The 22,452-nt window shown below is 45.9% G+C and overlaps 1 protein-coding gene across 3 annotated transcripts in view; it reads left to right on the forward strand.

Moving 5' to 3' along the window:
- Nucleotides 1-2,370: 2,370 nt before the first annotated feature.
- Nucleotides 2,371-22,452, forward strand: part of DRD2 (dopamine receptor D2) — a 337,249-nt gene continuing 317,167 nt past the window's right edge. For all 3 annotated transcript variants that reach the window (XM_040415550.1, XM_040415549.1, XM_040415548.1), the window contains exon 1: nt 2,371-2,640. In XM_040415550.1, the coding sequence (XP_040271484.1) occupies nt 2,371-2,640 (270 nt within the window). The remainder of the gene's footprint in view (nt 2,641-22,452) is intronic.

Here is a 22,452-nt window from a genome sequence, read left to right on the forward strand (position 1 = left end):
TAAATTCATGGGGAACCCAGCCCAAGAGCCTAATTTTCCATAACTATTGGGCAGGCGAAATTATGGGCCCTTTTGGTAAAAATGGGAAAACTCTGGCTGGGGGCGGGAGGGAGGCGAAGCAGACCCGCCTTAGGAAACACCCACTGAACAGCCTCCCCTGTTCAGTAACTGGCCATGCCAAACCCCTGCCACTCCCAGAGTATGGGGCATAAAAATTCCTGCACAAGGAAAAAGGGGGCTTTTTTGCCCTGTGGTCACACCACCAATAGGCTGCCCGTTGGAACGTAATTTTGTGCCTGGATTTTGCATAGGCAAGGTCCAAGATAGTAATTTCTCTTTTTATTCCTGTTTATTTTACACATGCTCCACAGCTTGCTATTGTATTATTTTCTGTAAATTTTTGTATGCATTGTTTGTTTCACTTCTGTGTTACTGAAAGTAAAATATATTTTTTGATCTTTTAAATTGTCTCTCTCTTATCGCTCTAAGCCCCACTGCAACAAAGTACTTGTATGCCTTGAAGAGACCTACCTGTTTTATAGTCGACTCGTATTAGAGACATAACTGGGTTGTGACTTGATTGGTGTTAGATTGTAGCGTGGTACTGGGGCTGATCTGTGAGTGGTCCGAACCCCTAACCCTACAATTACAGAGTCGTTCCCTCACGAACGTGGTGGCAGCAGAAAATAAAGGGGGTCCAGGATTGACTGTTTGGGTAATTCTGTACCTCCCGTGTCTCGGTCCACCCCCGGTTGCGCTTTTCTCCCCGCTGGGGCGTCCTGGCGGTCGTAAGTCTGAATTAAGCGGGGGTGGTCGTGACAAAGTGTATTTAAATCCAATTTAGCCTCTATTTCTGAAAAGTTTCTGCCATGATTTGAACTTTTACATTAGAAGCAAGGACTTTAACCACTCAGCTATAAAGCTGAATGATAAATTGTCAGAAAAACCTCATAGTAGTTTGTAATATAGATATATATATATATATATATATATATAAAATATATATTTTTTAAACTAATTACACATTTATTTTGTGCCATACGTTTTTTACAATTACCCAAAAAAAAAAAATATATATAAATTTAATCTCTATTTCTCAAACGTGTCTTCTGGGATTTGAACTCACAACCTTCTACATTAGAGCCAAGATCTTTAACCACTACGCTATACAGCTACATGTTAACCTGCACTGAAATATGAAGTGATACTGCTGCTGTATAGGAATACTTACTACATGACAAACTACTATGAGGTTTTCTGACATAGTTTATCACTCAGCTTTATAGCTCAGTGGTTAAAGTCCTTTCCTCTGATGTAGGTGGTTGTGAGTACAAATCCCAGCAGAACTCTTTTAGAAATAGAGGCTAAATTGGATTTAAATACACTGGGTGTCCCCAAGCACTGAATCCAGATATGGACATAGCTATATGTGGAGTTAGAGCAGGGACCCCTAAGCCGCAGACTCACACTGGGGGATTCCCTCACTGTGCAGCGATCTTCTGCATAGACCACAGTGGGACCTGGCACCCTCCCCTCTTCAGAGCAGGGGGTGCCTGGTTTAATGCTCGGATCCTCTGTAGAGCACCCAAGCACTTTGGTGCTCGATCATCACTAACCACCACCACCACCAAAAGCTTGTCTGTTGACAACAGTGGCTGATGCATAGCTCCATCATTTCTGCTCAGAGTGAATCGACTTTTAGCAGTATTCAATTTTATTTGGTCCAGATAAATAGGACACATTGTATAAAGTAGTACCCAGTAGAACGTATCAGACTCTTTTGATGAAGGACATAGAGTAACTCAAAAAGTTCTGCAATCTATGAATACTACTTGATACAGTGTAACCTGAAATTGAATACATGATTTTTTACAATTTACAATACAGTAAGATAACAAAATAAGTTATTGTTAACCTAACAATCAGTTTCTGGAGCTTTCTAGGTATCTCAAAGGTTTCTTTTCTCCACACTGCAGCAATGATATGTCAACATGATGAATGACCACTGCAGCCAATCACTAGCTTCAGTAGAGACCTTGGTGGACTTACCATTGCAGCCAGTGATTGGCTGCAGCGATCACATGTCACCATGCCATGCCATTGCTATAGCGGCATTGGCTTGCTAAGGTAAATATTATTTATTTTGTTACTTTATAGCATTTTATTCTGTTTGTAAAAAAATGTTATCTGGCTTGTATGTGTAACCATGTCCAAACAGAGTAATTAGCACATCATTCATAGAATATCTTTTTAATATCTAGTACACTATGTGCAGAATATAAACATGGAAAATTAATATGCCATGCATTACTTTTAAGTCTGTTTCTTCTTTTCCACAGGGCTAATTTGGAGAGGAATCTTCTCACCTTCATGGATCTAAAGAATCTGTCCATGTACAATGATGATGAATACAATAATGGCACTAATGGCACAGCCATTGATCAGAAGACTCACTACAATTACTATGCCATGCTGCTTACACTCCTCATATTTGTCATCGTCTTTGGTAATGTCTTGGTCTGCATGGCGGTGTCTAGGGAAAAGGCTCTACAAACCACCACCAATTACCTAATTGTCAGCCTTGCTGTAGCTGATCTTTTGTTGGCAACACTGGTGATGCCCTGGGTGGTTTATCTTGAGGTAGGTTTACTATAAAAGTCATCTGACAATAATGCATGTTAAACTTTACCTAACATATCATGTCTTTCATTTTCTGCATTTGAAGTTGAATGCATGTCTACAATGATAAAGTTTTACACATGGAGACATTATACAGTAGAATGTTCTAAGCCTTTATACTGAGCTCACTGGGGGCAGCATAAAATATTGATAGACATGCGGTCTGTAACTATTGTTGTACAGCCAAATACTGTTTAATGTTGGTAGTGTGCTCTGGGGAAGAGTCATGGGCCGTCAGAAAGAAGTCCGGGATATTCTTCAGCTCCCAATCTTCCAAACCAACCTCCAATAGTTGAGTTTTCTTCTTAGTTTTCTCTTCTAAATTAGATAATAAATCCTATTTTATGAAAACTTTTATAGCTTACAAATATCAACTCTTTAAAATGTCTTTATTATTTAAAACAAAAGTCAATCACAATGTGGCAAATATGTGGAAGCCTAAATGACACATTTTTTAATCATTGAACTTGACTTATTTCTACTTTACTTCTTTTTCATAAAGTACTGGTATTTTTCCTATTGGTCTTTATTAAAAATGTTTATCAGTTTATTCTCTACGGCTTTCACTTTCACTTTATCTGCAGCATTTCCTTGTTAGTGAATCCATCAGAGAGCTGCTCCGACAGCTCAATCTGTAAGCATTATCTCTAGTTTTCTGGCTCGTTTAAGCCGTATTTTGAAGAAAATTTAGCTTAAGTGACAAATTGAAAGATTTGTTTTTGGACCAACACTATTAGAGTTTAGTAATCAAAAAGATGTGCATAGTCATTATTTGCCTAGGTGCAATTATTTGTTAAATTTATTTTTCACATGGCTGATATCAAGTAAATGCAATGTTTTGAAAACTTGTGCTATATGATTTCCCTATAAATGTTTTCATGTATGGAAGATTAGAAAAGGATACTTGGAAGAGGGAAGGTACTTTTGCACTATACTGTATTTAGTCTACAGAAATACTGTATCTTGGGAAGAATTGTCTTACAAATTAAATGACAACTAGGGTTGAGCGAACCTAAACTGTAAAGTTCGGGTTCGTACTGAACTTTTAGGTTTTTTGTTCCCGGACCCGAACATTTTTTATAAAAGTTCGGGTTTGAGTTCGGTGGTTGGCGATTTAATTGCGCTTGTTGAAAGGTTGCAGGGCAGACAATCAACAAGCAGTTAACTCGTGTGCCCTTTGAAGCCATCACAGCCATGCCTATTAATGGGATGGCTGTGATTGGCCAAGTGCAGCATGTGACCCAGCCTCTATATAAGCTGGAGTCACGTAGCGATGCATGTCACTCTGCTCTGATTAGTGTAGGGATAGGATGCTGCTGCTGTGAGGGAGAGATTAGGAAAGACTATGAAATCTTCATTTGGTGTGAAGTCAGCAATCTATAGCGTTTTTTTTGTTTTTGGGGTGCAATGCAACATTTTTGTACCCTGCACTGAGCCCAGTGAGACTGAAAAATACGTTTTAATCCGTCTGTTAGTTAGGTGGGCATCAGCGGCCATTTTGTGCAACAGCAGTGCAACGGCACTGCATATGTGTCAGGGACAATCATTTAATCCTGTTCTTGTAGTGGCCGACATATACCCATTTTTAAAGTGCACCTGCACTGCATATGTGCCAGGGGAAGGAAAAATAATACCATCTGTGAGTTCAGGGACCCAGGGGGTGACATATCTACCATTTTTTATGTAGAAAACCCCTGTGCTTCATTTGTGAGAGTGAAATATAATCTCAGTTAAATCCATCTGTTTCATTTAGGGTTAAAAAAAACTTTTTTTGGGCAGTAAAGTACCCTTTTGCCCTGTGCTGAATTTCTGACAGTCCAATAAAACCGCCAAATACTGCAGTTACATTTTTTATTGAAAAATAAAAAAATTGTTGCTAGAAAGTACATTTGCGGCCTACGCAATAAATACTGCTGATACATTGCTGTTTGTCAAAATTAAAAAAATTTGGACAGTGAAGTATTTGTATTAAATTCAACTGTCACACTGTTGTGTGACCTCAAGAAATTTTTTCTCTTTATGACACCGGCACAGCCTTACTGTCAGTGAACTTAATTGTTGACTATTGGCGGTTACATTGTCGCCTGACATAAACCATCTGTTAGTTGCATGGGTGAACGCAAGGAATGAGGAGAGCGTCAAATAAGGGACGTGGCCCTGGTCGTGGTGCTGCTGGTGTTGGTGGAGCTCCTGTTGCAGGGAGAGGACATGGTCGATCTGTGCCAGCTACACACACAAGTGAAACACCTTCCTCAGGTGCGAGTAGGCGACAGAACCTTCAGCATTATTTGGTAGGCCCGAATCTGGCTCTACGAATGATGAGGCCAGAACAAGTACAGGTGATAGTAGATTGGGTGGCTAACAGTGTCTCCAGTTCCTTCACATTTTCTCCCACCCAATCCCCTGCTGAAAGCTCAGAGTTGGCACCTACAGCCCATGGCCCTCTGTCTTTCAACTCACCCCCTTGCAATTTAGCCAAGCAGTCTGAGCCCCAAGTCATGCAGCAGTCTCTTATGCTTTTTGATGACTCTGCTGGCAGGGTTTCCGTGGGCCAGCCACATAGCCCTGCCCCAGAAGTGGAAGAGATTGAGTGCACTGATGTCCAACCACTTATGTTTCAAGATGAGGACATGGGAAGACCACCGCAGCACGTTTCTGATGACGAAACACAGGTGCCAACTGCTGTGGCTTTCTGAAGTCTGCAGACCGACAAGGAGGGCAGGAATAAAGAGTAGGTGGAAGATGATGTGGAGGATGATGAGGTACTAGACCCCACATGGAATCAAGGTCATGCGAGTGACGTGAAGTTTGGAGGAAGATGCGGTGGTCGCACAGAGGCACCAACACAGCAAAAGAGGGAGCAGGGTGCAAAAGCGTCTGTTACATTCTTGGGTGACATTTTACCATTTTTGCTGTGAAAAAAACCCTGCTCTGCATAGGTGACAGGAACCTAAATTTCAAAAAATCGTCTGTTACATTCTCGGGTGACATTTTACCCATTTTTGCCGTATACAAACCCCTGCTTTGCATAGGTGTCAGGGACCTAAATTTTGTAAAATCATCTGTTTCATTGGTGGGTGACATGAACTCAGTTTTGCCGTGAATAAACCCCTGCTCTGCATAGGTAACAGGGACCTAAATTTCTAAAAAATCATCTGTTGCATTCTCGGGTGACATTTCATTTTACCATTTTGGCCGTATACAAACCCCCGCTCTGCATAGGTGACAGGTACCTAAATTTCTAAAATTCGTCTGTTACATTGATGGTTGACATTAACCCATTTTTGCCGATGAAAAACCCCTGCTCTGCATAGTAAAAGCTATGGCATTCCCACCTGACAGCGGGGGCACAGTGGAAGCACAAGGCGAAGGCTGAGGAGGAGAAAGAGGTCGCCAAAACACAGCTGGGGCACCAAAGCCGGATGGTTGTGTGAGGTGCAGCTCTCCTGCTAGCTTATCCCTCACAGCACTTTATTATCAGCTAACTGGACTGCAAAATGGTCAAAATCGGTGGCCAAAAGCCTGCTGACCAGACAGGTCACATCAGATCTCTTAGCCAAACCGGAGAAATTGAGAAATTCATTAAAAAGACGGCCGCAGCGGCAGTTAACAGAGAATCCAAGATGGCGCCCCGGGACACCTCGCTCCAGCCACAAGGAAGCAGCAGCTGCAAGCGCTGATAAGGTAGGGGAAGAACCCTGTGACACAGAATGTCTGCCCATCTCCAGGGCTTTCCTTAAAGAAGCGCTGGCTGACGCCTTGGGTCCCCTTAGCCTGGATCTATCTTCTATTAAAGAGGATGTACGCCACATAGGCAGAAGGGTGGAAGTGCTAGAAGACACCCAGGCTACGATTTTACAACATCAGAGTGAGGTGTCCTCCAGCCTGTCCCTAGCCCAGAATCATATTAACTCCTTATATACCGCTATGGAGGATCAGGAAAATAGAAGCAGACGAAATAATCTCTGCTTCAGAGGCATCCCTGAAACAATTCCGGTAATGGATATCCCTGAAACAGTTATTCAGATTTGTCTTAAACTACTGGGCCTGGACTCTGCTCATGAAGTTTTAATAGAAAGGGCGCACAGAGCACTCCGCCCCAAGCCACAGTCCAATGAACCTCCCAGAGATGTTATCTGCAGATTTTTGCATTTCCCGTGAAAGAAGTTATACTGGCTAGCTCCAGGAACTCCAACTCTGTGGAATGGGAGGGAAACTCCATTACCATTTTTCAGGACTTAGCCCAATCAACCCTGAGAAAGCGTAAAGCAATGAAACCACTCACAGACCTACTACGCTACCACAAGATCATATACAGATGGACATTCCCATTTGGTCTTTCCTTCCTCCATGATGGTCGCCGCATCCATATTGCTTCCTTTGGAGACCTGGATAAAGCCTATGACCTTCTTCAGATCTCTCCGCTACCTATAGAAAATTGGGACATGGTCCAGAGCATGACCACCTTACCAGACCTACCTACGGTAACACCTTGGGAACTGCTCCACACTCCCAAATCCCAAAGATCCAGAAGAGGGAACTTTCCAACTACTCCGAAGCGCTTAGCCCTAGCGGATAAGTAATCTGCCTGTAACCCTTCTCCCTGTTAATAGGGATCCATAGGACTCAATCCATGGACCTTTGTACTAACAATAATATGTTTAAATGGTATACTCCACAGGGGTTTTACTCCAGATACTGAATGGGGATGCTGGTATTCTTATTTTCATTGCTCTTTCATATGCCATATCTCCATTCAGTGTTGGAGGAAGAGTCAGTGGGGATCCTTTTTTCTCATCTGTATGTAGACTAAAAAAAAAAAAAAAAAAAAGAAGCAGAAAGGAGAATTCCCTCTCTACCCCCCAAACGTCTGACCATAGTGGAGAAGTAGTCTGCTATGCTCTCTTCTCTCCTAGATTAGGTGAATTATTAACAGCAACATATGGGACGTACTAATTCTAAAATACTGTCACACTGCTTACTAAGTGACCATTTCCTATATACTGAGTGGAGAGCCTGGCTTATCTTTTTTCACTTCCTCAGGTCATGCTTTGCTCTCTGCCCAGTATTGGACGTTGAGACAGTAGGGATCTCTCTCCTGAGTTTCCCATCTGTTTTAAGGTTAAAATAGTCACGTTACTAATTAACAAGATCAAGCTACCTCATGTATAAATGTACTCTCCCATATCTATGAAGCTGTGTGAGACACCTAATCTTGCTCACCTATATCTTTTAATGTTATGCACTATTCTCTCCACCAATTGGTGTGGGCGGACCTTTCCCCCTCACCATTTGTCCCTTGCTTGCTTCATACTGAGCTAAAACTATAAGGATTCCCTTTATATCCTTGCAGACCCCCTAACTCTCCCACTAATATAACCTGGGTCCAAATATTCCAGTATAAGTGGCACTTTACCCTTTCCCCCTTTCATGCTGCCTAATCAGAAAGGCACAGTTGATATGACTTACCTAGTTTGGATGATATTTACTCATCTTTTGTCTCTATCCACTGTTTTATTTTGTGTTTCATATTGTTATTGTTTTGACAGGTACTTTGAAACTACTCTAATACTCTCTAAAATGGGTAAACAGATGTCCTCACAGATTCAGAGCGTGCAAGATGAGATTTCCCTGAATGGTTGGATGCTCCTGGGCTCCCCTCGTGGCCGCACTCCCTCCTCCGCCTTGCTGCTGGTTGATCAGGTTCCCTTTGCTACATCTCTTAGACTCCTTCCCCCTTTCTTTGAAGAGACATGACTGATTTTAAATTGGTTTCCTACAATGTTAAGGGACTGAGATCCCCTTCTAAGAGATCCCATATTTTCTCTCTCCTGCACAGAGAGGTGCTCAGTGGTCTTTTTACAGGAGACGCACTTCAAACACGGAAATTACCCTAACCTTTCCCACTCTAAATTTCCTAGCTGGTACCATTGTGGTGCTGGGGGTGCAGCCTCGAGGGGAGTCAGCATTGACTTTTGTAGAGGGCTCCCCTTTTAATATAAATCTCATGTTCAAGACCCAGAGGGTCTATACTTGATCCTTATAGGCCAAGTGGGACAAGCCACCTTTACTTTTGCAAACATATACGCCCCAAATGTAGACCAAAACGGCTGGCTCACCCCAGTCCTATCTTTGATAGAGAAACATAGGGAAGGTTTTCTGATCATGGCAGGTGACTTCAATATAGCTTTGAACCCTTCAATAGACACCTCTTCCAAAAAATCCCCAGCCTCGTCAAAAGCTCTCAGATTGTTGCAAACAAAATTGCATAACCTGGGAGTTTTAGATATTTGGCGCTGCCACAATCCTGAAGCAATTGATTATTCCTTCTATTCTTCTGCTAATAGTTTATATAGTAGAATTGATTATATTTTCATACCGAAAGACAAACTGCAATTCTGCTCATTTCCAAAAATTGGAAGTATTACCTTGTCCGACCATGCCCCGATCTACTGTGAAATACGCCCAGACCACAAAACTAATAGACAAACCAACTGGAGATTTAATAAATCCCTACTAAATAACACAAAACATACTGCCCTCATAACCTCTTATCTTGAGGAGTACTTCCTAATAAATAATACCCCTGAGATATCCCCACAAGTCCTATGGGACGCTCATAAAGCGTACATTAGAGGCAGGCTGATTGGTCTCTGCTCCTTTCTGAAAAGAGAATCAGAGAAAAAACTCAACGACTTGCTGTCAAAAATTCATATGGCAGAGAAAGCTCATAAACAATCCCTGACAGATCAGCAACTAGCGGAACTTTCTTCCCTCAGAGCTCAATTAAAACATTTTTTAAATGAACGCTCAGCCAAGTTTTTCTTGTCTGTTCAGCAGAAAAATTTTGCCCACGGCAATAAAGCCTCTAAATATGTGATGAATCGCATTAAACAGAGAAGAAATTCCCGCTACGTTCAATCTCTTAGGTCTCAGCAAGGTACTCTAATGTTCAAGGCTGAGGAGATAGCTGATCAATTTTGGTTATTTTATAACTCCCTTTACAACCTTCCAGTCACTGACCTACCTAATCCTTCTAAGTGCAGGGAAACCAACATAAACTCCTTTCTAGACACACTTGACCTCCCAGCCTTAACCTCAATACAACGAGAGTCCTTAATCAAACCCTTTACTGTCTCTGAACTAGAAACTGCCATTAAATCGACCCCCAGAGGTAAATCTCCTGGCCCGGACGGTCTCCCCATATCTTATTTCTCAACCTTCAAAAACACACTTCTACCATATCTGCTACCTATTTGTAATCTAGCTATGTCTAACATCCCACTTTCACCTGATATGACTAAGGCCACTATAACAATAATACCCAAAGAGGGCAAAGACCCCACATTGTGCTCCAACTATCGCCCAATTTCTCTACTTAATGTAGATCTTAAACTTATAGCCAAGATGTTGGCCACTAGGTTACAAAACTTCTTACCTGAACTAATCAATCCAGATCAGGTAGGTTTCGTAAAGGGGAGAGAAGGGAAGGACAACACCGCAAAAATACTAGACTCCTTGTACTATGCCTCTCATAAACACACTCCCTTGGTCCTGATTGGCACGGACGCCGAGAAAGCATTTGATAGAGTGGATTGGACATATATCAGATTGACTCCCTGAGCCATATATCAATGCAGTATTTGCAATGTACACGTGCTCCTCGGTGTCCGTGTCGGTCAATGGATTACTATCCTCCTGTTTTACCATTAGAAATGGGACGAGACAGGGGTGCCCCCTCTCACCCCTCTTATTTGTACTAGTAATGGAAACCCTCCTGCAAACCCTTAGACAAAGTAGTGATATTAAAGGTCTGAAAGTTGGAACTCGAGAATTCAAGTTAGCAGCCTTTGCGGATGACTTATTAATAGAGTTGAGCGAACACCTGGATGTTCGGGTTCGACGAGTTCGGCCGAACTTTCGAAAAATGTTCGGGTTCGGGATCCGAACTCGACCCGAACTTCATCCCGAACCCGAACCCCATAGAAGTCAATGGGGACCCGAACTTTTGGGCACTAAAAAGGCTGTAAAACACACCCGGAAAGGGCTAGAGGGCTGCAAAAGGCAGCAAAATGTAGTTAAATCCCCTGCAAACAAATGTAGATAGGGAAATGATGAGTTAACATAAAATAAATAAAAATTAAACAATATTAATTGGAGTGAGGTCCCGTAGCACAGAATCAGGCTTCAAGTCACCCACCAATGGAGAAGGTCACTTACTATTATTTTGACCACAGCACCCAGACAAAGGAGAGAGGTCCCACAGCAGAGAACCAGGCATCATATCACCCACCACAGGAGTAGGCCACCATTTAGTTACTTTGACCCCTACACCCAGACGGAGGAGAGAGGTTACACAGCAGAGAATCAGGCATTTAGATCACCCACCACAGGAGTAGGCCACCATAGAATCAGACCCCGGCAACCATGTCAGATGGCACAAGCATAAGCTTTATATCAATCAGCACAGGAGAAGGCGACTTTGAAAGACTTTGACCCCTATACCCGGACGGAGGAGAGAGGTTTCAAAGCAGAGAATCAGGCATTTAGATCACCCACCACAGGAGTAGGCCCCAATTTAATGGGACCCCGGCAACCATGTCAGATGGCACAACCATCAGCTTCATATCAATCAGCACAGGAGAAGGCGACTTTGAAAGACTTTGACCCCTATACCCAGACGGAGGAGAGAGGTTTCACAGCAGAGAATCAGGCATTTAGATCACCCACCACAGGAGTAGGCCCCCATTGAATCAGACCCTGGCAACCATGTCAGATGGCACAACCATCAGCTTTATATCAATCAGCACAGGAGAAGGCGACTTTGAAAGACTTTGACCCCTACACCCAGATGGAGGAGAGAGGTTTCACAGCAGAGAATCAGGCATCATATCAACCACCACAGGAGAAGCCACCATTTAGTTACTTTGACCCCTGCACCCAGGAAGAGGAGAGAGGCACCACAGCACATATTCTGGCATCATATCAGCCACCACAGGAGAAGCCACCATTGAGTTACTTTGACCCCCGCACCCAGGAAGAGGAGAGAGGCACCACAGCACATATTCTGGCATCATATCAGCCACCACAGGAGAAGCCACCATTGAGTTACTTTGACCCCCGCACCCAGGAAGAGGAGAGAGGCACCACAGCACATATTCTGGCATCATATCAGCCACCACAGGAGAAGCCACCATTGAGTTACTTTGACCCCTGCACCCAGGAAGAGGAGAGAGGCCCCACAGCACATATTCTGGCATCATATCAGCCACCACAGGAGAAGCCACCATTTAGTTACTTTGACCCCTTCACCCAAACAGAGGAGAGAGGTTCCACATCAGAGAATCAGGCATCATATCAACCACCACAGGAGTAGGCCACAATTTAATGGGACCCCGGCAACCATGTCAGATGGCACAACCATCAGCTTCATATCAATCAGCACAGGAGAAGGCGACTTTGAAAGATTTTGACCCCTACACCCAGACGGAGGAGAGAGGTTTCACAGCAGAGAATCAGGCATTTAGATCACCCACCACAGGAGTAGGCCCCCATTGAATCAGACCCTGGCAACCATGTCAGATGGCACAACCATCAGCTTTATATCAATCAGCACAGGAGAAGCCACCATTGAGTTACTTTGACCCCTGCACCCAGGAAGAGGAGAGAGGCCCCACAGCACATATTCTGGCATCATATCAGCCACCACAGGAGAAGCCACCATTGAGTTACTTTGACCCCCGCACCCAGGAAGAGGAGAGAGGCACCACAGCACATATTCTGGCATCATATCAGCCACCACAGGAGAAGCCACCATTGAGTTACTTTGACCCCTGCACCCAGGAAGAGGAGAGAGGCCCCACAGCACATATTCTGGCATCATACTAACCACCACAGGAGAAGCCACCATTGAGTTACTTTGACCGCTGCACCCAGGAAGAGGAGAGAGGCCCCACAGCACATATTCTGGCATCATATCAGCCACCACAGGAGAAGCCACCATTGAGTTACTTTGACCCCCGCACCCAGGAAGAGGAGAGAGGCACCACAGCACATATTCTGGCATCATATCAGCCACCACAGGAGAAGCCACCATTGAGTTACTTTGACCCCTGCACCCAGGAAGAGGAGAGAGGCCCCACAGCACATATTCTGGCATCATACTAACCACCACAGGAGAAGCCACCATTGAGTTACTTTGACCCCTGCACCCAGGAAGAGGAGAGAGGCCCCAAGCACATATTCTGGCATCATATCAGCCACCACAGGAGAAGCCACCATTGAGTTACTTTGACCCCTGCACCCAGGAAGAGGAGAGAGGCCCCACAGCACATATTCTGGCATCATATCAGCCACCACAGGAGAAGCCACCATTGAGTTACTTTGACCCCTGCACCCAGGAAGAGGAGAGAGGCCCCACAGCACATATTCTGGCATCATACTAACCACCACAGGAGAAGCCACCATTGAGTTACTTTGACCCCTGCACCCAGGAAGAGGAGAGAGGCCCCACAGCACATATTCTGGCATCATATCAGCCACCACAGGAGAAGCCACCATTGAGTTACTTTGACCCCCGCACCCAGGAAGAGGAGAGAGGCACCACAGCACATATTCTGGCATCATATCAGCCACCACAGGAGAAGCCACCATTGAGTTACTTTGACCCCTGCACCCAGGAAGAGGAGAGAGGCCCCACAGCACATATTCTGGCATCATATCAGCCACCACAGGAGAAGCCACCATTTAGTTACTTTGACCCCTTCACCCAAACAGAGGAGAGAGGTTCCACATCAGAGAATCAGGCATCATATCAACCACCACAGGAGTAGGCCACAATTTAATGGGACCCCGGCAACCATGTCAGATGGCACAACCATCAGCTTCATATCAATCAGCACAGGAGAAGGCGACTTTGAAAGACTTTGACCCCTACACCCAGACGGAGGAGAGAGGTTTCACAGCAGAGAATCAGGCATTTAGATCACCCACCACAGGAGTAGGCCCCCATTGAATCAGACCCTGGCAACCATGTCAGATGGCACAACCATCAGCTTTATATCAATCAGCACAGGAGAAGCCACCATTGAGTTACTTTGACCCCTGCACCCAGGAAGAGAAGAGAGGGCCCACAGCACATATTCTGGCATCATATCAGCCACCACAGGAGAAGCCACCATTGAGTTACTTTGACCCCCGCACCCAGGAAGAGGAGAGAGGCACCACAGCACATATTCTGGCATCATATCAGCCACCACAGGAGAAGCCACCATTGAGTTACTTTGACCCCTGCACCCAGGAAGAGGAGAGAGGCCCCACAGCACATATTCTGGCATCATACTAACCACCACAGGAGAAGCCACCATTGAGTTACTTTGACCCCTGCACCCAGGAAGAGGAGAGAGGCCCCACAGCACATATTCTGGCATCATATCAGCCACCACAGGAGAAGCCACCATTGAGTTACTTTGACCCCCGCACCCAGGAAGAGGAGAGAGGCACCACAGCACATATTCTGGCATCATATCAGCCACCACAGGAGAAGCCACCATTGAGTTACTTTGACCCCCGCACCCAGGAAGAGGAGAGAGGCACCACAGCACATATTCAGGCATCATATCACACACCACAGGAGAAGGCCTCTTTCAGTGATTTAGGCCTTTGGACCCAGACAGAGGAGAGAGGCACCACAGCACATATTCTGGCATCATATCAGCCACCACAGGAGAAGCCACCATTGAGTTACTTTGACCCCTGCACCCAGGAAGAGGAGAGAGGCCCCACAGCACATATTCTGGCATCATATCAGCCACCACAGGAGAAGCCACCATTGAGTTACTTTGACCCCTGCACCCAGGAAGAGGAGAGAGGCCCCACAGCACATATTCTGGCATCATACTAACCACCACAGGAGAAGCCACCATTGAGTTACTTTGACCCCTGCACCCAGGAAGAGGAGAGAGGCCCCACAGCACATATTCTGGCATCATATCAGCCACCACAGGAGAAGCCACCATTGAGTTACTTTGACCCCCGCACCCAGGAAGAGGAGAGAGGCACCACAGCACATATTCAGGCATCATATCACACACCACAGGAGAAGGCCTCTTTCAGTGATTTAGGCCTTTGGACCCAGACAGAGGAGAGAGGCACCACAGCACATATTCTGGCATCATATCAGCCACCACAGGAGAAGCCACCATTGAGTTACTTTGACCCCTGCACCCAGGAAGAGGAGAGAGGCCCCACAGCACATATTCTGGCATCATATCAGCCACCACAGGAGAAGCCACCATTTAGTTACTTTGACCCCTGCACCCAGGAAGAGGAGAGAGGCACCACAGCACATATTCTGGCATCATATCAGCCACCACAGGAGAAGCCACCATTTAGTTACTTTGACCCCTTCACCCAAACAGAGGAGAGAGGTTCCACATCAGAGAATCAGGCATCATATCAACCACCACAGGAGTAGGCCACAATTTAGTTTATTTGACCCCTGCACCCAGGAAGAGGAGAGAGGCCCCACAGCACATATTCTGGCATCATATCACACACCACAGGAGAAGGCCTCTTTCAGTGATTTAGGCCTTTGGACCCAGACAGAGGAGAGAGGTCAGAGATTAGCTTCATATCCCCCAGCACAGCAGAAGACCGCTTTATTTGACTTAGGCCTCAGCACCCAGACAGAAGACAGAGGTAGCATGGCAGAGGTTATGGCTTCATGTCACCCGTTAGTTTAACCGGCCACTTTCATCTGGTTAGGCCCCGGCGCCCAGACAGAGAAGAGTTTCATTCAACTGTGGGTTTCATAAAATTTGTATCAAATAAAGAAGTGGCCCGTAGCACAACAAGACATGTTTTAGGCAGTTAATAAGGACTACTCTGCACAAGGGAGGGACAGGTCCTGTGGGATCCATGCCTGGTTCATCTTTATGAAGGTCAGCTTGTCCACGTTGGCTGTGGACAGGCGGCTGCGCTTGTCAGTAATGACGCCCCCTGCCGTGCTGAATACGCGTTCAGATAAAACGCTGGCCGCCGGGCAGGAAAGCACCTCCAAGGCATAACATGCTAACTCTGGCCACGTGGACAATTTCGAAACCCAGTAGTTGAATGGGGCCGAACCATCCGTCAGGATGTGGAGGGGTGTGCAGACATACTGTTCAACCATGTTAGTGAAATGCTGCCTCCTGCTAACACGTTCCGTATCAGGTGTCGGTGCAGATAGCTGTGGCGTGGAGACAAAACTTTTCCACATTTCTGCCATGCTAACCCTGCCCTCAGATGAGCTGGCCGTGACACAGCTGCGTTGGCGACCTCTTGCCACTCCTCTGCCTTCACCTTCCACCTGTTCCCCTGTGACATGTGGGAATGCTCTCAAGAGCGCCTCTATCAGCGTGCGCTTGTACTCGCGCATCTTACGGTCGCGCTCCAGTTCAGGAATTAAAGTGGGCACATTGTCTTTATACCGGGGATCCAGCAGGGTGGCCACCCAGTAGTCTGCACACGTTAAAACGTGGGCAACTCTGCTGTCGTTGCGCAGGCATTGGAGCATATATTCGCTCATGTGGGCCAGGCTACCCATGGGTAAGGACAAGCTGTCCTCTGTGGGAGGCGTATCGTCATCGTCCACCGTATCCCCCCAGCCACGCACCAGTGATGGGCCTGGGCTGCCACCCCGCTGTGAACTTGCGTCATCCTCGTCCCCCTCCACCTCCTCCTCCTCATCCTCCTCGTCCTCCAGTACAGTGCCTTGGCTGGCGACTTGTGAACCTGTCCTCTGCTGCTTAAACAAACCTCCCTCTGAGCCACTTCGAACAGACTGGCCCGAAAGTGTTAGAAACGAGCCCTCATCCTCCTCCTCCTCCTCCACCTGGGCCACCTCCTCTAACATCATTGCCCTAAGTGTTTTCTCAAGGAGACATAGAAGTGGTATTGTAACGCTGATAACAGTGTCATCGCCACTGGCCATGTTGGTGGAGTACTCGAAACAGCGCAGCAGGGCACACAGGTCTCGCATGGAGGCCCAATCATTGGTGGTGAAGTGGTGCTGTTCGGCAGTACGACTGACGCGAGCGTGCTGCAGCTGAAACTCCACTATGGCCTGCTGCTGCTCGCACAGTCTCTCCAGCATGTGCAAGGTGGAGTTCCACCGGGTGGGCACGTCGCATATGAGGCGGTGAGCGGGAAGGCCGAAGTTCCGCTGTAGCGCAGACAGGCGAGCAGCGGCAGGATGTGAACGGCGGAAGCGCGCACAGACGGCCCGCACTTTATGCAGCAGCTCTGACATGTTGGGGTAGTGGTGAATGAACCTCTGCACCACCAAGTTCAGCACATGCGCCAGGCAAGGGATGTGCGTCAAACCGGCTAGTCCCAGAGCTGCCACGAGATTTCGCCCATTATCGCATACCACCAGGCCTGGCTTGAGGCCCACCGGCAGAAACCACTCGTCGGTCTGTTGTTCAATACCCCGCCACAACTCCTTTGCGCTGTGGGGCCTGTCCCCCAAACATATGAGTTTCAGAATGGCCTGCTGACGTTTACCCCGGGCTGTGCTGAAGTTGGTGGTGAAGGTGTGTGGCTGACCGGATGAGCTGGTGGAAGCAGTGGAGGAGGAAGCCGAGTAGAAGGAGGAGGCTACAGGAGGCAGAGAATGATGCCCTGCGATCCTAGGGGGCGGAAGGACGTGCGCCAAGGAACTGTCCGCCGGGGGCCCAGCCGCCACTACATTCATCCAGTGTGCAGTTAGTGAGATATAGCGTCCCTGGCCGTGCTTACTGGTCCACGTATCTGTGGTTAGGTGGACCTTGCCACAAATGGCGTTGCGCAGTGCACACTTGATTTTATCGGACACTTGCATGTGCAGGGAAGGCACGGCTGTCTTGGAGAAGTAGTGGCGGCTGGGAACCACATACTGCGGGACAGCCATGGCCATCAGCTGTTTGAAGCTGTCTGTGTCCACCAGCCGGAATGACAGCATTTCAAAGGCCAGCAGTTTAGAAATGCTGGCGTTCAGGCCAAGGGCTCGAGGGTGACTCGGGGGGAATTTGCGCTTCCTCTCTAAGGTTTGAGATATTGAGAGCTGAACGCTGCTGTGTGATATAGTGGAGACGCTAGTTGACGGTGGCGGTGGTGGTGGTGTCGGTGGCACATCCTCTGTTTGCTGCTCGGCAGGTGGCAACATTCCTCTCGAGGCGGAAGCCGAGGCAGCAGCGGTAGAGGGAGCAGGGGGAGCCTCAGCGAGTGCCTGGTTTTTAAGGTGTGTACCCCACTGCAGTTCATGCTTTTCATGTAGATGCCTGGTCATGCAGGTTGTGCTGAGGTTCAGAACATTAATGCCTCGCCTCAGGCTCTGATGGCAGAGCGTGCAAGTCACTCGGGTCTTGTCGGTAGGACATTGTTTAAAGAAGTGCCATGCCAGGGAACTCTTTGAAGCTGCCTTTGTGGGGCTGGGTCCCTGTTGGCGATGTCCAGTAGCAGGCGAACTCTGGGGGCGGCGGCTCGTCTGCTTTGGCCCCCTGCTCCCTCTTTGGCTTCGCTGTTGTCTCGGTCTCACCACTACCTCTTCCTCTGAACTGTGAAAGTCATCGCCACGACCTTCAGTCCATGTGGGGTCTAAGACCTCATCGTCCTCTGCATCGTCTTCCACCCAGTCTCCCTCCCTGACCTCCTCCTGTTCAGTCTGCACACTGCAAAAAGACGCGGCAGTGGGCACCTGTGTTTCGTCATCATCAGAGAGTCGGTGACTCTGCTGTGGTGGTATTCCCATGTCCTCTTCATCTAGAGACATAAGTGGTTGTGCGTCAGTGCATGGTATGTCTTCCTCCACTGGGGAAGGGCTAGGTGGACGCCCCTGGGAAACCCTGGAAGCAGAGTCTTCAAAAAGAAGAAGAGACTGCTGCATAACTTGTGGCTCAGACCGTTTCCCTGATATGCTTGGGGGTGATGTGACAGACTGATGGGCTTGGTTTTCAGGTGCCACCTGTGCGCTTTCCGCAGAAGACTGGGTGGAAGACCAATCGATTAATGCCTGTACCTGCTCAGGCCTTACCATCCTAAGAGCGGCATTGGGCCCCACGAGATATTGCGGTACATTCTGCCGGCTAGTTGAGGGAGTTCGTTCCCTACTGTGTGCGCCTGGGGCCGAACGGCCACGTCCTCTACCAGCAACAGAGGCTCCACGGACACCACCACGACCGCGTCCTCGTCCCTTAATAGTATTTTTCTTCATTGTTGCGATTCAACTCGCACCACAATGAAATATATTATTTTTTATAAGCAAAATCCCCTCACTGGAATACTTTCAGTCTTTTGACTGTATGGATTACAGATGGAATGACTGTTATATGTGAGTACCGCTTTCTTTGACAGATTCTAGTATGGGTACATATATGTTTTCCCAACCCCAGCACATTAGTTTGCTAATTCCAGATGTATGAAACGCAGGCCTAACTGTATCTAGTATATTGAACGCCAGATAAACTAACTTGGCCTTTTTTAAATAAAAAAAATTCCCTCACTGGAATACTTTCAGTCTTTTGACTGTATGGATTACAGATGGAATGACTGTTATATGTGAGTACCGCTTTCTTTGACAGATTCTAGTATGGGTACATATATGTTTTCCCAACCCCAGCACATTAGTTTGCTAATTCCAGATGTATGAAACGCAGGCCTAACTGTATCTAGTATATTGAACGCCAGATAAACTAACTTGGCCTTTTTTAAATAAAAAAAAAATTCCCTCACTGGAATACTTTCAGTCTTTTGACTGTATGGATTACAGATGGAATGACTGTTATATGTGAGTACCGCTTTCTTTGACAGATTCTAGTATGGGTACATATATGTTTTCCCAACCCCAGCACATTAGTTTGCTAATTCCAGATGTATGAAACGCAGGCCTAACTGTATCTAGTATATTGAACGCCAGATAAACTAACTTGGCCTTTTTTAAATAAAAAAAATTCCCTCACTGGAATACTTTCAGTCTTTTGACTGTATGGATTACAGATGGAATGACTGTTATATGTGAGTACCGCTTTCTTTGACAGATTCTAGTATGGGTACATATACACTGCGTGCAGAATTATTAGGCAAATGAGTATTTTGACCACATCATCCTCTTTATGCATGTTGTCTTACTCCAAGCTGTATAGGCTCGAAAGCCTACTACCAATTAAGCATATTAGGTGATGTGCATCTCTGTAATGAGAAGGGGTGTGGTCTAATGACATCAACACCCTATATTAGGTGTGCATAATTATTAGGAAACTTCCTTTCCTTTGGCAAAATGGGTCAAAAGAAGGACTTGACAGGCTCAGAAAAGTCAAAAATAGTGAGATATCTTGCAGAGGGATGCAGCACTCTTAAAATTGCAAAGCTTCTGAAGCGTGATCATCGAACAATCAAGCGTTTCATTCAAAATAGTCAACAGGGTCGCAAGAAGCGTGTGGAAAAACCAAGGCGCAAAATAACTGCCCATGAACTGAGAAAAGTCAAGCGTGCAGCTGCCAAGATGCCACTTGCCACCAGTTTGGCCATATTTCAGAGCTGCAACGTCACTGGAGTGCCCAAAAGCACAAGGTGTGCAATACTCAGAGACATGGCCAAGGTAAGAAAGGCTGAAAGACGACCACCACTGAACAAGACACACAAGCTGAAACGTCAAGACTGGGCCAAGAAATATCTCAAGACTGATTTTTCTAAGGTTTTATGGACTGATGAAATGAGAGTGAGTCTTGATGGGCCAGATGGATGGTGCCGTGGCTGGATTGGTAAAGGGCAGAGAGCTCCAGTCCGACTCAGACGCCAGCAAGGTGGAGGTGGAGTACTGGTTTGGGCTGGTATCATCAAAGATGAGCTTGTGGGGCCTTTTGGGTTGAGGATGGAGTCAAGCTCAACTCCCAGTCCTACTGCCAGTTTCTGGAAGACACCTTCTTCAAGCAGTGGTACAGGAAGAAGTCTGCATCCTTCAAGAAAAACATGATTTTCATGCAGGACAATGCTCCATCACACGCGTCCAAGTACTCCACAGCGTGGCTGGCAAGAAAGGGTATAAAAGAAGAAAATCTAATGACATGGCCTCCTTGTTCACCTGATCTGAACCCCATTGAGAACCTGTGGTCCATCATCAAATGTGAGATTTACAAGGAGGGAAAGCAGTACACCTCTCTGAACAGTGTCTGTGAGGCTGTGGTTGCTGCTGCACGCAATGTTGATGGTGAACAGATCAAAACACTGACAGAATCCATGGATGGCAGGCTTTTGAGTGTCCTTGCAAAGAAAGGTGGCTATATTGGTCACTGATTTGTTTTTGTTTTGTTTTTGAATGTCAGAAATGTATATTTGTGAATGTTGAGATGTTATATTGGTTTCACTGGTAAAAATAAATAATTGAAATAGGTATATATTTGTTTTTTGTTAAGTTGCCTAATAATTATGCACAGTAATAGTCACCTGCACACACAGATATCCCCCTAAAATAGCTAAAACTAAAAACAAACTAAAAACTACTTCCAAAAATATTCAGCTTTGATATTAATGAGTTTTTTGGGTTCATTGAGAACATGGTTGTTCAATAATAAAATTAATCCTCAAAAATACAACTTGCCTAATAATTCTGCACTCCCTGTATGTTTTCCCAACCCCAGCACATTAGTTTGCTAATTCCAGATGTATGAAACGCAGGCCTAACTGTATCTAGTATATTGAACGCCAGATAAACTAACTTGGCCTTTTTTAAATAAAAAAAATCCCCTCACTGGAATACTTTCAGTCTTTTGACTGTATGGATTACAGATGGAATGACTGTTATATGTGAGTACCGCTTTCTTTGACAGATTCTAGTATGGGTACATATATGTTTTCCCAACCCCAGCACATTAGTTTGCTAATTCCAGATGTATGAAACGCAGGCCTAACTGTATCTAGTATATTGAACGCCAGATAAACTAACTTGGCCTTTTTTAAATAAAAAAAAAATTCCCTCACTGGAATACTTTCAGTCTTTTGACTGTATGGATTACAGATGGAATGACTGTTATATGTGAGTACCGCTTTCTTTGACAGATTCTAGTATGGGTACATATATGTTTTCCCAACCCCAGCACATTAGTTTGCTAATTCCAGATGTATGAAACGCAGGCCTAACTGTATCTAGTATATTGAACGCCAGATAAACTAACTTGGCCTTTTTTAAATAAAAAAAAAATTCCCTCACTGGAATACTTTATGGCTTTTCACTGTATGGATTACAGGTGGACTGGTATTAGTAGGGGTGACACAAGCACACCCAAGTCCCTGATGTAGGATTTCTATGGCACAGACCACTATTACAAGTGATTAATGGACGTTGGGAGAGATTGTGCTGCAGCACTAGTCCCAAGATGGCCGCCGCCTATCAGCCCAGTAACATGTGCCACAAAATGGTCTGCACAACCTTTAAAAAAAATAGCCTTGGACTGTGCTGCTAAATCGCTATTGGTCTGAATCCCAGGTGTAGATGTCTGACTTTTTTGGAGCTTTGGAATGCACACTGTGGCAGCTTCTGCTGCAGCACTACAAGTCGCAAAATGGCGGCCGGCGGTCAGCCCAGGTACATGTGGATGGAAAAATCACTCTGGCCACTCTAAAAATATCCAATCCCTATCAAAAAAGCAGCTCAGCTGCAGTTGTTCAGATGAATCACAGGTGGAGGAGAGAAATTTGCTTCCAGTTATTCAATTATCCCTGCCTATTCTCGCCCTAGCATCAGCTGCGTCTATCCCTGTT

Source organism: Bufo bufo, chromosome 1 (assembly GCF_905171765.1).
Source record: "Bufo bufo chromosome 1, aBufBuf1.1, whole genome shotgun sequence".
Classification (NCBI taxonomy): Eukaryota; Metazoa; Chordata; class Amphibia; order Anura; family Bufonidae; genus Bufo; species Bufo bufo.